Raw genomic sequence first — 16556 nt, 5'->3', positions numbered from 1 at the left:
TACCTCACAATGCAGCCATTTGGACAGGAGACAGTGTGTCATAAACCCGACATACTGCACCGCCTGAGACACACCTGTAGCTTACCTTGCTCTTCCCTTCCCAGTTCTGACCTCCAGGCGTTTTTCTAAGGCAATAGGACAAGACCAAGCTTCCAAGATACTTGGTTTGAGCAACATGTACCAGTAGATGCATCTTGCCCCACAGCTGCACACAGCAGAGGTCAACAATCGGCTACTTGCAGGTCAAACCCAGCCTACAGCCCACAAGCTCAGTATGATTTTTGCGATTTTAAATAATTGGGAAAAAAATCAAGAGAATGATATTTTGTGATATGAAGTTCAGATTTCAGTGCTTTGACTAAAGCCATGTTTGTTCCTTACACGTTGTTTGATTGCTTTCGCCCTACGAGGACAGCAGGGCTCTCACAGGGAACATACAGCCTGCAAAGACTAATGTATTTTCTACCTGGTCCATTACAGAAAGTTTGGCAATACCGCTGCCTTGGAACAGCGTGAGAGTACCCGTAGACCATTCACTGGACACGTCTCCTAATATTCAATGTGAAAAATGATGCTGACAAACAGGGGAGAAACCAACATGACAGAGATCACTTTTAACTCTGCAGGCTTTATGTGCAGTGAACTTGGATGAACTACTCTTTAATTTACCAGTGGCATGAATAATTCAAGGAAAAATCCAGTCCCAGATTAACAAACTCAGACACATTGAAGGTAATTTCTAAGGTACACCAAAAGGCACCAAGAACATTGAAAGCCATAAATTGAGATATTTTCCATAAAATCCACAATGAGAGTACCTTGCTTACATAAAGAACGCTTAAAAATAATAAGAAAAATAATCCATTGGGTTTATGTTGAAATACCTATAGCAAAAACCTAAACCATGGTAATGTAATCAAAATAGAAACACATTTGTCTCTCATAAAAGAAGTCTATAACTCACAGTACAGGGTGGTATGGCAGTAACGTGGTCACCAGGAAGCCCTCTGTCTTTCTAGTCTAACATCTTTGGTTTGTGTCTACTACGTCATTTCATGATTCAGAATATCAGCTAGGGTTCCAGCCATCTGTTTGCATTTTAAAGAGCAGCAAAGAGGCAGAGGCTAGGAAAGTGATGGCTACCACTCAGCGGACTTTCCCTAAATCCCAGACACATTTGTTTATCTCAGTGGCCAGAATTTCATCGCAGGGCCTACCTAAGCACGAGTGTTAACAAGGGAGAAATAGAGGGTTCGGCAATTTGTAAAACAATCTTATTATCTGGGAAACACAGCCAGGAGAGTATCTAGAAAAATTCTTGCACATTGTATCCTAAGGGATACAATAATAGTATTCATAGCACCTTTGTAGATATGATAACAAAAAGCTGAAAGTAACCTAAATATCCACCATGAATGGGCAAGTAAACTGTGATATTTTCATGTAATTTAACTTATAATCCAAGTTGAATCTAGTAGTGAGGAGTTAATGTGCTCTAGCTACATATTTTAAAATTTTTATTTTAAGATTTATTTATTTGAAAGGCAGAGTCACAGAGAGGTAGAGGCAGAGAGAGAGAGAGAGAGGTCTTCCATTTGCTGGTTCACTCCCCAAATGGCCACAATGGCCCAAGCTGGGCCAATCCAAAGCCAGGAGCCAGGAGCTTCTTCTGGGTCTCCCACACAGGTGCAGGGGTCCAAAGACTCGGGCCATCTTCCACTGCTTTCCCTGACCATAAACTAGGGACCTGGATTGGAAGTGGAGCAGCTGGGCCTCGAACCAGTGCCTGTATGGGATGCCAGCACTGCAGGTGGTGGCTTTACGTGCTACGCCACAACCCAGTCCCTAGCTACACATATTAACATGAATGAATTTCACAAGCACAATGTTGAGTGAAAAAAAGCAGGTGTATTAGGTTGAGCTTTCATAACAAAATACCCTGGGCTAAGTAGCTCCGAGCAACAGAAATCTTAGGGTTCTGGAGGTTGGAAAGTCCAAGGTGAAAGGTGATCTGGCTTCCCAGTAAGGGATCTCTTCCTGGCTTGTAGATCCTGCCGCCGCTTTTCTTTATATCTTCACATGGCTGGGGGTCAGCAAGAAGAAGGACCGAAGCTCTCTGGTACCTCTTAGAAGGACACTAATCCCATCACAAGGGCTCTACCTATCACACTGCTTCTGTGTATGAAACAGTGGGGGAAGGGACACTATTCAGTCCGTGGTCACAGAGAACAGAGAAAATACACCCAGTATGAATTTATTTGCATAGAGGTTGAAAACATGCAGGACACTGCATTTAGGAACATGTGTGGTAAAGCAGAGAATAAAAGGAAAAACATTGTTATACAATTCTAGATAGTGATAACTCCTGATGAAAAGTTAGGAAGATGAGATTGCAGAGGAACACACAGGAGGACTCAAAGGTATTGGTGATTGTCTTAAGCTATGGTAAGGTAAACTACTGCAACCTGAACAAGATAGAAGTTTATTTTCTACTCACCTAATATCTGGGTAGATAATCCAGGGCTGCCACAGCAGTTCTTTGTTATCAGGGACACCGATTTCTCCCATGTTATTAGTCTGCCACTAAGGTCAAAATGACTGGGCACAACTCCCAAGCAACTGGAAGGGGGAAAACCAAAGGGATGCTGTGACCCTTTCTTTGAAAGCTGTGACCTAGATGGTGCGCATTACTTCTGCTTCATCACACTGGCTGGGCCCAGCTACAAGTGAGATCACCTGCTTGCCCGCTAAAATTTCTACCACTATTGAGAAGTGGAAGAATGAGATGAGAGAGCCATCAAGCTTTCTCAACCACAAGTTTTGTTTTGTTTTGTTTTGTTTTTTGACAGGCAGAGTTAGACATGAGAGAGAGAGAGAGAGAAAGGTCTTCCTTCAGTTGGTTCACTTCCCAAATGGCCACTACGGCTGACACGCTGCGCGGATCCGAAGGCAGGAGCCAGGTGCTTCCTCCTGGCCTCCCATGCTGGTGCAGGGCCCAAGCACTTGGGCCATCCTCCACTGCACTCCCGGGCCACAGCAGAGAGCTGGACTGGAAGAGGAGCAACCAGGACAGAACCGGCACCCCAACCAGGACTAGAACCCAGAGTGCCAGTGCCGCAGGTGGAGGATTTAGCTTTTAGTGAGCCACAGTGCCAGCCTCAACCACAGTTTCTAAGCTGGGTCCATAGTAATGTGTTCACTTTATGAACATGTGTGGCATAAATATTTGCATCTTATTTTGCAAATAGGAAATAGTAGTTTAAAAGTAATGAAAGTAATAAAGCTAAGAAGGACCATTTTCTTTAATATTCATCATATTCTAAGCTGATTTTTTTCCCCTGTGCCTTTTTGGTGAATTTGGGGAAATAGCCAATTACAGCAGTGCATTGGGTATGACTGACTGTATGTTCTGAAATATGTCACTAGGCAGTTTTGTCACTGTGCAAATATCCCACAAAATAAGATGGTTTTGACATCACTGGGAATATAATCTTTTTAAAGTATATCTACTTATGGTTATTTGAAAGGCAGAGCAACAGAAAGAGAAAGATCTTCTGTCTGATGGTTCACTCACCAAATCCCTTCAACAGCCAGAGCTGGGCTAGGCTGGTGTCAGGAGTTGAAATTCCATGCGGGTCTTCCACATGGATGGCAGGGACTCAAAGTTTTTGGGCCATCACTTGCTGCATTAGGGGTATGTGACAGCAGGAAGTTGGATTGGAAGTGCAGGACTGGAACTCAGCCATTGCACTGTGGGATGCAGGTATCCCAAGTGGTAGCTTAAGCCACTGTGCTATAACTCCCTCCTCTGGGCAGTATAGTCTTATGGGACAACTATCATATATGTGGTCTGCTATGGCCTATGATATTGTTATGTGGCATTATAATTCAAAATATATTAAGGCATAGCTATCCCATTACCTGACTACATATAATATATTCCACTATCAAAGAAAAGTAGGTTAGAGATTTCCTATTATTTCACCGCTTGTATAATGAGTCCTTTCATTATCATGGTTTATTGCAGAGTGACGGATGTATACAAATTTTCCTTTTCCTAAGTGAACATGGTAGCTCACATTTATGCATTCTTATCATATGCCAAGCACTGTTCCAAGCATCAGAAGTTATTTAACTGAATAAAAATGCTGAGAAATTGGGGTTACCATTATTTTCCCCATCTTATAGATGAGGAAATTGGGGGTATAGCAAGGTTCGATAATTTGCCTACTACATCTAGGATAATGGTAAAGCCAGCATTGGAGTGCATGCAGTCGGATTCTTGCACCTACGCTCGTAACCACTACCAAATGCCACCTACTAAATTATATGTATTAGACAACTTAGATGGATAAGTTTCTATATATCATATAGGTTTTGTGCCATTCCAATCCATTCTAAATATTACATAAATAATTATTGTCCTAAATATACTAAGATCATTGTGTCTTCTCTGTTTAAATACAAAGTCCAACCTCCCTTGCTTGGCACTTAAACACCTAACCTACCCTAGTAGTCTTACCTTCCAAACCTCTTTATCCTCAGAGAAGACCAATTCCCATTCTCCATGGGTCCTTGAGCTCTCCCTCATTTGTTCCTTCTTGAGAGAGTACTCTCCAACCCTTATCACCTCAAAACATTCCGCCTTCTGGGGCTGATAATGTGTTGTAGCAGGTTAAACTGCCTCCTGCAGCACCATCATCCTGCATGGGCACCAGTGAGTCCCTGCTGTTCACTTCTGAGCCAGGTCCCTGCTAATGTGCCTGGGAAAGCGGTGGAAGGTGGCCCAAGTGTTTGGGCCCCTGTACCCATAGGGGAGACCTAAAAGAATCTCCTGGCTCCTCACTTCAGCCTGACCCAGCCCCAGCCATTGCAGCCTTTCTGGGAGTAAACCAGAAGATGGAAGACCTCTCTCTCTTTCTCTCTCTGTTTGTCTCTCTCTTTAACTTTCCCTTTCCAATAAATAACATAATCTAAAAAAAAAAAAAATCCACCTTCTTTAAGGCGACTACTCAGATTCCTGCAATGGAATCCCTCCTACTGCCACACTTTGTGCCTTGTAACTCAGTCTAACTTTGATCAGTTATTTATGTGTTGACCTGCCTGTGCACCAAGCTCAACGAGTCCCAGGATAGAATCCCTGCACTGAGTGTGTTCCTCAATGCTTCGTTCCCAGTAAGCAGCCATCATTTTTAAAATTTTTTATTTTGAAATAATTACAGACTTAGAGGAAGTTGCAAAAATAGTGCAAAGAGAGCACTATGATCCTTTACCTAGCCTCCCCTTCTGATAACATCTAACAAATCCATACTTATAGGCATACATCAATTTTTATTTGATTGTTCAGGTAAACTGAGTTCCTTTCCCAAAGGAGAAGGACATCTTACTTTAGGCTCTTGGTCTTACTGCTGGTTCTTTGGTGTAACTTTCTCTCATATTTCAAGCCTTCCTCAACATCCTCTACATCTAAGCTAACTTTCCACAAAATGTTGCACAGTCTCATGTAGCCATATTACATATAGCTATGGTGAAATAAACCACTTCAAAACCCACTGACTGTGAGCAGGCATTGTGGTGCAGCAGGCTAAGCTTCTGCCTGCCATGCTGGCATCCCAAATGGGAGCACCGGTTCAAGTCCTGGCTGCTGCACTTCAGATCCAGCCCCCTGCAATGTACTTGGGAGGGCAGCAGAAGATGGCCTGAGAGCTGGGGCCCCTGCCACCCATGTGGGAGACCAAGAAGGAGCTCCACGCTCCTGGCTTCAGCCTGGCCCGACCCCAGCTGTTGCCACCATTTTGGGGAATGAACCAGAGGATGGAAGATCTCTCTTTCTTTCTTTCTCTTTCTCTCTCACTCTAGCTCTGCCTTTCAAATAATAAATAAATCCTTTAAAAAAAAAAAAAAAGGACTCTGACTGGGGTGGGAATTTGGCACTGTGATTAAGATATTGCCTGGGACACTCTCTTCTTGTATCACAGTTTCTGGGTCTATGTCTTGGCTCTGGCTCCTGACTCCAGCTGCTTGCTAATGCAACCCTGAGAGACAGCAGATAATGGCTTAAATACTTGGTCCCTGCCACCCACATGGGAAGTTTTGGATTGAGTTTCTAGCTTCTGTGTTCAGCCTGGCCCAAACCTGGTAGCTGCAGCCATCTGGGTAGTGAACCAGCACATGGGAACACTCTCCATGTCTCTCTCTCTCTCTCTCTCTCTCTCAAATAAATAAAATAAACAAGCAAAAGAAAAAAAACCCACTGACTTACCTTGGTTTAAAAAAAGGCACAGGTTGTAATCAAGAACCTGGATGCACTTGCAGTATAGTGCAATTCAAGGAGTCAAGGTACCTGTGCTAAGTGTTGAGAATTCTGTACTTCAGACCTACAAACTGGAGTAACTATGATTACCTTGGCTCTGTAGTGTAGAGTCTCACTTTTATTTCATTTACTTTGATTTAATTTATGTTTTTACAGTTTTGTACTTTGAGATTCTGCAGTCCAAATTTAATGGGACTATAGTAGCTTACAAAATACGTAGGTAGATATGCAATATGTTCCACAATAGATTGACTAAAACCTTTACTCTCCTCTTTAGAAATGTTTTAGTTGCTGGACAAAATCAGAAAACAAAATTTCATAATAGAACCCCTGAGATGTTGTAATTATATTTTCTATCTGAAATTGCTTTTGCAATTTCAGGTTAAGGAAGCTGGTTTCCCTCAGAGACACAGTTCTTATGCCTCAGTCTTGTGTATATCCTCGAATCATCTTTATTTATTATCCTTTAATGAGTTTGCATCCTAATGTTTTAATGTGTTTTCCATGGTATGATTTGAGGAGCACTAGAGGAAAACCCCTTCATCAAAAATTCCTTTTTCAGCAAGCTGGGTTGCCTGAAATCCCACGAGTTAATCCTGCCTGGGGGTTAGAACTTTTAGGAGTAACAGGTTAAGTCACACATTTAGGTTAGGTCATTATCAGGAATAACTTGTGAGCAGATACTTGATTGGAATGCTCTTCCTCTGGAACAGCTGAGAGAGAATGGCCACAAATAAATACCCATGCAAGGGGCAGGATTTGGCACTGTGGTTAAGCTACTGCTTGGGATACCCACATCCCACACTGTAGTACCTGGGTTCAAGTCCTGGATTCAAGCCCTAGCTCTGCTTCTGATTCCAGCTTCTTGCTAATGTGCACCCTAAAGTGTAGCAGGCGATGGCTCAAGTACTTACGTTCTTTCCATCCACTCGGGGGACCCAGATTCAATTCCTGGCTCTTGGCTTCAGCATGGTGCAACCCTTGTTGCAGGCATTTGGGGAGTGAACAAGTGGATGGAATAAATCTCCCACTCTGCCTCCTCTCCCTCTCTATGATTTGCAAATAAATTTAAAATATTTTGTTTTTAATCCACACAAAGAACTAGATGGAAAGAGGGTTGGAGCTCAGGCTCCTAAACATAAATAAGCACAAAAGTCACCAGGGATCTTGTTAAAATGCAGATGCCAACTTTGTGGCTCTGGGGCAGGGCCTGAGAGAGTTTCATTTCTGAACAGCTCCTGGGTGACCGAAGCTGCTGGCCATGAAATCACATTTTGAATAACGAAGGACTGAAGCGCACAGTCATGGAAGTCTTGGGTTGGGGGCACCACTGTGAGCCAGCCCCTAGAGCCCCGACTGGAAGGGGGATGGGTAGAAGGAAGAAAGGACTCAGGGGGCAACTAAAGGACGAGAAAGATCAGCAGGACTCAAATTTTCTTGAGGCTCTTCTTTTCAGAGAAAGGAAGAGATAGATAATTTAAAATATTATATATTTAAAAAAGATGTTTTATACCAACTATATACTATCTACAATGTACTTGAGGTTTGCTTCTCTGTCTTTGGTGGAGGTGTTGGTTTTTATGATGTATTAATTACTTTTTCTAGTTCAAGGAATTTCAATTCCAGGGTAGAGGTCGTTTGATTTTAAAAAATTTGCATTTCCATTTAGTACTTGTTTTAAAATAAATATCATCAGCCAACTGATTCCACTGGGAAGAAGGCAACCTGAAGTATTTCCTGATAAAGTTTCTTCCCCAGTGTGACTTTTCTGTAGTGTCAGCATTTTCTGTCACGCGTTCTGTTTGCACTGTGGCAATACAGATCAACAATCAACAGTCTTGCAGCATAGGGATAGGGGAGCATTAATGTCTCCTTTGTCCTGGTGGTAGTTACTGCTTTGTTGGACTGATCTACCCTCATAAACCTGCTTTCATCACCTAAGTGGAAGTGGTGGATGTGTCACCCTCTACTCGGTTATTTCAACCATGCTGCTGTATATAATCACGTGGGGCACAGTGGACAACTTAGGCGCTACGCTGAGTTCTAGGATAGCAATCATTGCACTGTGCTGCTCCCGTCCTTGGCTGCTTGCCATCACCTACTGTTGATAGGCATCGGCATAAAAACTAGGCTGTTTCTTTGGTGGTGGGGGGGAAAGAGACTTATTTAATGTAATTTAAAGACTTTTCCAATAGAAAATGAAATACTATTGAAAATAATACCTATTTTTCAGCTTTCAGCAATTGACGGTGCTTTGTTGTGGTGTCTGCTGGAAGTCTACTGCCGTTGTAGGGATTTTCACTAACCTCACTGAGAAAGAACCGTGCTTGTTAGCTTCTCTCGGTCTCTATCCTAAACAGTCTGTTAGTGATGATACTTACTGTAGGAGGTCTATTCTGAGCTGTTAACTTCCTGTAAGGGAAAAATGGGTGGGTTACCAGAAATACCATCACAGCAGGGTGGGCTGTGGGTGGAGGGTTGGGGGTATTTGTCTTGAGACTTAAAAACTACGAAACACTTTTGTACACACCTGATTTAAAAAAAAAAAACACACATTTTTAAAGATGTAAAAAAAATTTATTTGAGAGGCAGAGGGGTGTTCGGGAGAGAGAGAGAGAGAGAGAGAGAACATGTGAGTCACGGAGAGAGAGCACTCCAATCCTCTGGTTCCCTCCCCAAATGCCTGCAATGCCCCTGACTGAAACTGAAGCCAGGAGCCAGGTACTCAGTTCAGGTTTCCCATACTGCCTTCCAGGCCAGCATTAGTAAGAAGTTGGAGTCAGGAGCCAGAGCCTGGTTCAATACCTGTACTGTGTATTGAACCTAGGTACTCTGATATGGGACACGGACATCTTAACTGATGTCTTTAAAAAAAAAAAAAAAGATGTATTTATTCATTTGAAAGAGTTACACAGAGAGAGAAGGAGAGGCAGAAAGATAGATATTCCATCTGCTGGTTCACCCTCCAATTGGCTGCAACAGCTGGAGCTGTGCTGATCCAAAGCCAGGAGCTTCTTCCAGGTCTCCCACGTGGGTGCAGGGGCCCAAGGATTTGGGCCATTTTCTACTGCTTTCCCAGGCCATAGCAGAGAGCTGGATCAGAAGAGGAGCAGCCGGACTCGAACCGGCGCTCATATGGGATGCCGGCACCACCTGATGGCGGCAGCTTTACCTGTTATGCCACAGCGCCAGCCCCTTAACTGTCTTAACCAGTAGGCCAAATACCTGCTCTGGGTGCTGAAGATTTTCTAAGAAATACCATGCTCCCCAGACCAGGAAACCTTTAACTTCCTGACAATATGCTTGGAGAAACAAATTTCCATTTGAAGATCTTGGAGCAAAAATTATTTTTATGTCAAAATAAATTTGTATATCATGGAATAAAATACAACCATGGGTCACAGTCATAACCAAGCATGTGGGGATGCTTTGGCAGGTGCCTCAGGCTCTCTTGCCTTCTCCCCGTGGTTTTCTTTTCTTTTGCCAAGAGGAACTGAGCAGTGATGGAAGGGTTAAGAAACTGTCACCGAGCTAATGCTTATGAAGCAGATAAATAGGAGCTCTTTTTGCTGTTGGTTTTCTCTTTGCTATTTCCTCTTTCTTTAGTTTCTTGACTGGCTTCCTTTCTCTGGCTGCTCTTGACTGCCCTTCCCTCTGAGCAAATAATAGTGTGTTAATCTGTCCTCCCTCCTCCCTCCTGCTTAATGCTGCTTGTTGGTCTTGGCCTTCACCAAGCCCTCTCTTGTCACACACTCCCAGCCTGTCCTTAAGGGAGTGAGTTACTAAAGGCAGAGTTTGGGCCAGAGTCCAAGCTTGTCATTGGCAGAACAAACACAGAAAGACCCAACGAACAACTTGTCTCCCCCATGAACTCCTCCTACTTCTACTCCTAGCTAAAGTCGACTGAGCCCTGACTATGAATCATCATGAAGTGCGTAAAAGTCATCTTCACATAGAGGCCCTGTCTCCTAATGGTAACCACCAATTGCTATGCCAAGTTCATTCAGCTTGTTGGTTCCTCCTGATGTGAAACTGTGGATAATAAAGAATCTCTCTTCCCCTTGCTTAACAACAAGCTTTCTGAGTCTCCCTAACCCACCATGAGTTCATAACAGCCATTTGCCAACACAGTAACTTCAATATCATAATAGCTTTCTTTGCGAAAAAAAAAAAAAAAGAAAAACCTGCTGATCGGTCTTTCCAGGGTCCCTGATAAAACTGGACAGAACTGGTTGAGCCAAGCTTTTAGCTGGAGCCTGTGCTGACTTACTCAGACTGGTGAGTGAGTTTCCTTATAATGTTACTCTGATGACATTTCAGAGCCATCTTTGAACATATGATGTATTGACAAACATGATTTGTCAAGGAGCACGTTCATAGGACTTACAGCACCCCTTTTCTCTGCATCTATCATGTTCTGTTGCTTTCTTTCACCCCATTCCAGTCCAATTACCCCAGCTCCGTAAATTCTCAAATCTTTCTGAATTGGATTGATTTGGACCTGCCCCTTTCTCCTTATAGGCCTATAATGTCTAATAACCGTTCTCTTTCTCAGAAAGTAAATTCACGGTCACAATAGCAGGAATGTGTATCCGAGGAGGCCCTGCTCTCTGATAACAAATCCAAGAATGGAAACTAAATTCATGAAGCCCTCCAGTGGACACCCAGGCGTGGGCTGGGATGACCAACCTAATGGCACTTCACCCTACAGGCTTCAGGGAATACTTATTTGGCTCTTTAGTACCTGGAACTTTCCACACGGCCACATGACTTGAAACCAGCGTTAGTTTATTTTGAAACATGGCTGTCTTCCAATAGCCCTGTTACAACTGTCCAAGAAAGATGCCTTCCAAAGTCTGTAGACTGGCTCTTCTCCGCCACAGCCTAGCTGGTAACTCTTAGGCATTTTTTTAAATTAACTTAAATAATTTTAAGTCAAGTTTTTAAAAAATTGACTGTTAATTTCTTTAAGATGTTTTCCTGGGCGTGAAGAGTAGAATGAAAGTGTGGGTTGAGTTTTTCTTCCATGGGAGTGGAAGGAGTGAATCTCTTGCATGTGGGTAGCCGTGTAAGTGCTTATCTATAAAGATCAGAAACTCGTTCTAAAGCTGTTACTTAGGGAAACAAGCGGGTATGGTTGATTGTACACTTCAGGGCAAGGGTTTTTTCTTTAATGATTTTAATTTGAGTCAGCCAGTGCCTCCCAAGTCACCCCTAGGTCTCCCCCCGTGAGTGTTTAACTGCCCCTATCACCTCCCTGGTATTTTGGTTCTGGTAATCTACTCCAGATAGAAAAAAAGTATTCAGCTAGGCCAGAGTTTGCTCAGGCCAGTGCATTTGGGGAGAGAGAGAGATGATCAGGTGACTTTAAGAAGGCGATGACAGCCCTTAGAATCAGGAGAACTGGTTGTTTCATTAACAGGTTTATTTCTCTAATCCATTCTAAGTTATCAAAGTTTAATCATAAAGGATTTTATAAAAACCTGCATGTAGCAGTAACTTAAATCTTTGGTGTAAGGATGATAATTAAGTGACCCCACTAAAATAAAGAAATACAACAAACATAGAGTTTAATTTAGAATCGATTAACAGTATGGGCAGAGTTGGTAAGAAGACTGTATGGTCTTATTAATCCTTACTTTGCTCCTACTCTTAAGAGAAGCCAAATTTGTATTTCTAGAATTCTAAGCAGGAGAACTTGAGTGAAGAAGGAGATAGAGGGTCAGGCCTCCAGCTTGGTGAGTGGAGAGGAGAAAGTGAGGAGTGACGTTGGCTAGAAAAGGGAGGAGGAGGTACAGGGAAAACAAAGGTGTTTGGGTGCTGGCTGACCTTGAACTTTTAGAGCCCATATGAATAAATATTTAGAAGTTATATAAATCAAGTTGACAGATGGTTAACAAGCTAGTTGTATCCTCCATTATTCAGAAGTCAGGTTTCAATGAAGAATTATCAGATTCTTCCTTGATACTTGCCAGAATGTCATGGCTCACTGCCAGTCTCTGTTCTCCCTGCTCTGAGCATCCTGGCTCCTCCCTGCACCACACTATGAGGGCTCTTAGATGCACACGTGTATATGCCTCAGCCTTGTGCCCAAGCTCTAGTTTCATCCTCCATTCCTCAAACCCCTGGCACATATGTGCTTCTAGGACACCCCTTGGGCCCTCAGGGACATATACTGGCCACTTTGGTGCTTCCTTAGGGATATACTTGGTGCTTCCTTGGGGTGACTGCACCTATGGGGAAAGGCCCTAAAAGTGGGTGCAGTATATGAGAAGGAGCAGTGTGATCAGGGTTCCAAGTAAGCCCATTCCCTTGGATCTATGTACTCCCTCTCTTGTGGAGACAGAGATGGCTGGAAGAAAAGGGCCAGGATAAAGTTCTTGAAAGTGTGGAGGCCCTTCTCACTCAAGTCTGATACCGAACAGTGTAACTGCCCAATGTCCCCATAAAGCATAGCTTTAAATGTAGTTGGTGAATAGCTATGGCAGTTAATTTTATGCATCAACCTGAGTGGGCCACGGGATGCTCAGAGAACTGGATAAATGTTATTTCTGGGTATGTCTGTGAGACTGTTTCAAATGAGGTTAGTATTTAACTTAGTAGACTGAGTCCAGCACATGGTTTTCTCCAGTGGGCATGGGTGTCAGGGCATCATCCAGTCCATTGATGGCCCTTGGCACTCCTGGTTCTTGGTGTACAGACCCAGACTGGAGTACATACTGTTGGCTCTCTGGCTTTCAGACCTCCGATTACATTGCTGGTCTGTCAGGTCTCCTCCTTGAAGGTGGCAGATCATGCGACTTCTCAGCCTCCATAACTGCATGATCAATACCTTGTAATACATTTCTTAAACCTGCCCCCCTCCCACCATGCTCTCTCTCACTCCCTCCTGTCTCTATTTATCCTGTATCTCTGGAGAACCTAATACAACAGCCAAATTATGGCCTTAGAAGCTGAAAGACCCCAGGCCACAGGTGTCAGGGAAGTTTCGAGTCTCCTGTCTTTGATGGACCACTGTGGGTAGGACCGCAGCTTCAGTGCAGTCACCAGTGTAGACCAGAGGTCTTTTCTTCTTTCCGCTTTTTGGCCACCAGGAAAGAGTCCAATTGACCCCAGAATCTAAAGCTGAGGTAGGATCCCCAAGGACAGAAAATTTCTCAATCTCCCTAGTTGATGTGGTGCTCAGAGTCATGTAATTGGATTTAAAAAATGAGGCTATATAGCATGTCCTGTCTGCCAGCCTTGTATGATACACACATTGACAACAATGAAGCCTTAGACAGTAAAGGATCTCCCACTGCTTGCTTAGCAGCAATCTTCCCTACTAACATACTAACAGCCCATAATAGCCAATAACCTGCCTGTTGCATAAAAACTAGCCATCCCATAATAGTTCTCTTTGCTAAAAGTCTGCTGAGCTGTTGTTTTTAGGCTTCCTGATTAAACTAGGTGGAACCAGCTACAATCAAAATTGTAAAATTTGCAGAGCAATCAAACTGACAGAGAAGGCCCTTACAATTCATTGCTCTCAGGATGACGACACAGCTCCGCCCAAGTTTCAGCAGCCATCTTTGAACAGGCAACTGCTGTAAAAGCATGACTCGGTACTGTGCACGCGCAAAGGGCTTTCTCTACCCTGTCCTGTGCACCTATCGTGTTCCATCACTTGGTTTGTTCCATCTCTTAGCTTCTCCCAGTTATGCCCCATTTACACTTAACTCTGTAAACTCCCAACCCCTTTCTAAATGGAGAGAGAGATATGGGTGTTGGTGTTTACTGCCTATATCCTTACAGGCCTGCAATAAAAGCCTCAGAAGATGCAGAATCTGATGTTTTTCCAATGGTGCGGGAGGGAGCTAGGGGAAGGAGGAGTTGTTGCTAGGCAACAATGACAAGTACCTAAATTACATTATCTAAATCTGAATCCACATAGAGCTCCCTTCTCCCTGCCTCCTGTCCTGTTGTATATGGCTCCCTTTAGGTACTAGTCTTACATATTACGCCTTCCCTGGAGGCATGAATGGCTTGTTCATTGAGTTTCAAGCTGAATCCTTCCTCCTACACACATCAGGCACTCATTAATTGAACTGAATAGAATGTTTTGGGATTCAATTAAAAAATGAATGCTGGGGCCGACGCTGTGGCATAGCGAGTTAAGCTGCCGCCTGCAGTGCCAGCATCCCATATAGGCACCAGTTCAAGTTCCGGCTGCTCCACTTCTGATCCAGCTCTCTGCTATGGTCTGGGAAAGCAGCAGAAGATGGCCCAAGTCCTTGGGCCCTTGCACCTGTTGGGGAGACCTGGAGGAAGCTCCTGGCTTCAGATTGGTGCAGCTCCGGCCATTGTGGACATCTGGGGAGTGAGCAGCAGATGGAAGACCTCTCTCTTTTCTCTCTCTCTCTCCCTGTCTCTGCCTCTCTGTAACTCTGCCTTTCAAATAAATAATTTTTTTTTTTTTAAAGAAAGTTAAGGTCATCAACTAATCAGAAAAGAAAGAGGAAGCCGCCATGGTTTGTGCACACAGCAGCCTTTCTTTTGCTGTTCCCAAATGTACTGCAACTACCTGGAACATCCACATCAACCTAGAGCCATGGCCACCATCACAACCTCCCAGCTCTGATCTAGAAAGGAAGCAGAACAGATTTTTTTTTTAAACAGGCAGAGTTAGACAGTGAGAGAGAGAGGCAGAGAGAAAGGTCTTCCTCCCGTTGGTTCAGCCCCCAAATGACCACTATGGCCAGCGCGCTGTGTTGATCCAAAGCCAGGAGCCAGGTGCTTCCTCCTGGTCTCCCATGCGGGTGCAGGGCCCAAGCACTTGGGCCATCCTCCACTGCCTTCCCAGGCCACAGCAGAGAGCTGGACTGGAAGAGGAGCAACCGGGACTAGAACCTCGGGGTGCCGGCGCCGCAGGTGGAGGATTAGCCAAGTGAGCCACGGCGCCAGCCAGAACAGATATTTTTAAACGCCATCCCAAGATCCTATGGACCCACCTTCCTAGTCACAATATATTCAACCCTGGGAACAGAAGACCAAAAACGAAGGAAGGAAGATGGATTGAGCAACTTCAACTTCCCTTTTAAGTGAAATCTTACACCAAGAGTGAAGAGAGGTGCTGAAATGATGAGTGGCTCACACAAATAACTGCCCCAGTAACTAGGTATTTCACAAGGTTTCCATCAAATTCCAACAGCAAACCCAAAATCTGTAACTCCCCTGTAATCTGCAAACGCCCTCCCTCACTATAACTAGCTCCTTGGGAGCGAGTTCTGGTGGCTTTGGCCAGGATGCCCTGTCACTGACAAGAAGGAGCTAAGAGTTGAGTTTGGTAGCTTCGTGGCTCCCAGCCTTTTGTCTTTAGTTCTGTGTCTGAGTACATGACCCCAGACACATAAATGAACATGGCATCATTTCATCATAAACACTTCTGATCCACTGCACCATTCACTGGCTACATTTCCCTTTCTCCTTTGTTTGAAAGTTAGGCTTTAAGAAATCCTTTACTAAATTCAAATGGGAAAAGGACAGAGAACTGGTGTTAGGTAGGCCTGTGTGAAATAAACAACTGCTTTGCTTAGAGAAGGCTATTGGATCAAGAGAATGACAGATTTTCAGGATTCTAACATGGTATATTATAGTATGCTTTTTATCCTAGGAAAAACAAAGCATTTCCAACCTACTATTTTAAATTAAAATATAACTTAGTCTATAGCTTGCATTTTTGAAAAGTACAGTGACCAACAACAGACAACAATGACCAAAGTGTTGACTTCAAGTGAGATTTCATTTGCAATTTTTAATTAAGCAATCCGTGCATTTTTTTTCAACAGTGGGAGGAAAGAAAATGACCACACTTGGGGGCCTGGTGGGAAAACAGAAAACGCTTTCTCATTTCAACCAGATTTCACAACAGCGGAGTACAAAGAGGCAATGGCCCCGGCCCTCAGTATTCCTCAGGATTGCTTGATTGTAAATCTCGCAAATAGGAATCTATTATGTTTGGAGGCACACCTTGCAAGAGGAGCCTGCAGAAGGAGAGCCCACCTAGAGAGGACAGAAAGGAAAGGGAGAAGTCAAAACTCCAAAGGAAAAGTCTCTGAAATAATACTTCTTGACTAGCTGCCTGGAAATGCGACTAATTATGCTCCCATTAGCTACAAAGATTCATTCAGTCCCCGCCTGGAAATCTTCTCTTGGGTTTAGTACATTTAGAAAGCACTTGGCGTCTAGGAAGAAAAGCAAGTTC

General features: G+C 43.7%; 1 protein-coding gene and 1 long non-coding RNA gene across 31 annotated transcripts in view; both read right to left on the bottom strand.

The window, feature by feature from the left end:
• Positions 1–1888: 1888 nt before the first annotated feature.
• LOC138844420 (uncharacterized) lies at positions 1889–6249 on the bottom strand. The gene is made up of 2 exons (XR_011380229.1): positions 2498–6249; positions 1889–2175 (listed from the first exon to the last, which is right to left on the bottom strand). It is a non-coding gene; the product is annotated as an uncharacterized lncRNA (long non-coding RNA).
• A 9837-nt stretch (positions 6250–16086) lies between these two features.
• The window catches only part of MYBPC1 (myosin binding protein C1), an 85755-nt gene continuing 85285 nt past the window's right edge, over positions 16087–16556 (bottom strand). For all 30 annotated transcript variants that reach the window (XM_051845801.2, XM_051845800.2, XM_051845805.2 and 27 more), the window contains one exon: positions 16087–16354. Coding sequence is in view for 8 of the 30 variants with exons in the window: in XM_008257014.3 (XP_008255236.3) it covers positions 16254–16354 (101 nt within the window). In the remaining 22 variants the exon portion in view is untranslated. The remainder of the gene's footprint in view (positions 16355–16556) is intronic.

Source organism: Oryctolagus cuniculus, chromosome 11 (genome assembly GCF_964237555.1).
Source record: "Oryctolagus cuniculus chromosome 11, mOryCun1.1, whole genome shotgun sequence".
Classification (NCBI taxonomy): Eukaryota; Metazoa; Chordata; class Mammalia; order Lagomorpha; family Leporidae; genus Oryctolagus; species Oryctolagus cuniculus.
This window is presented reverse-complemented; position numbering and strand designations above follow the sequence as displayed.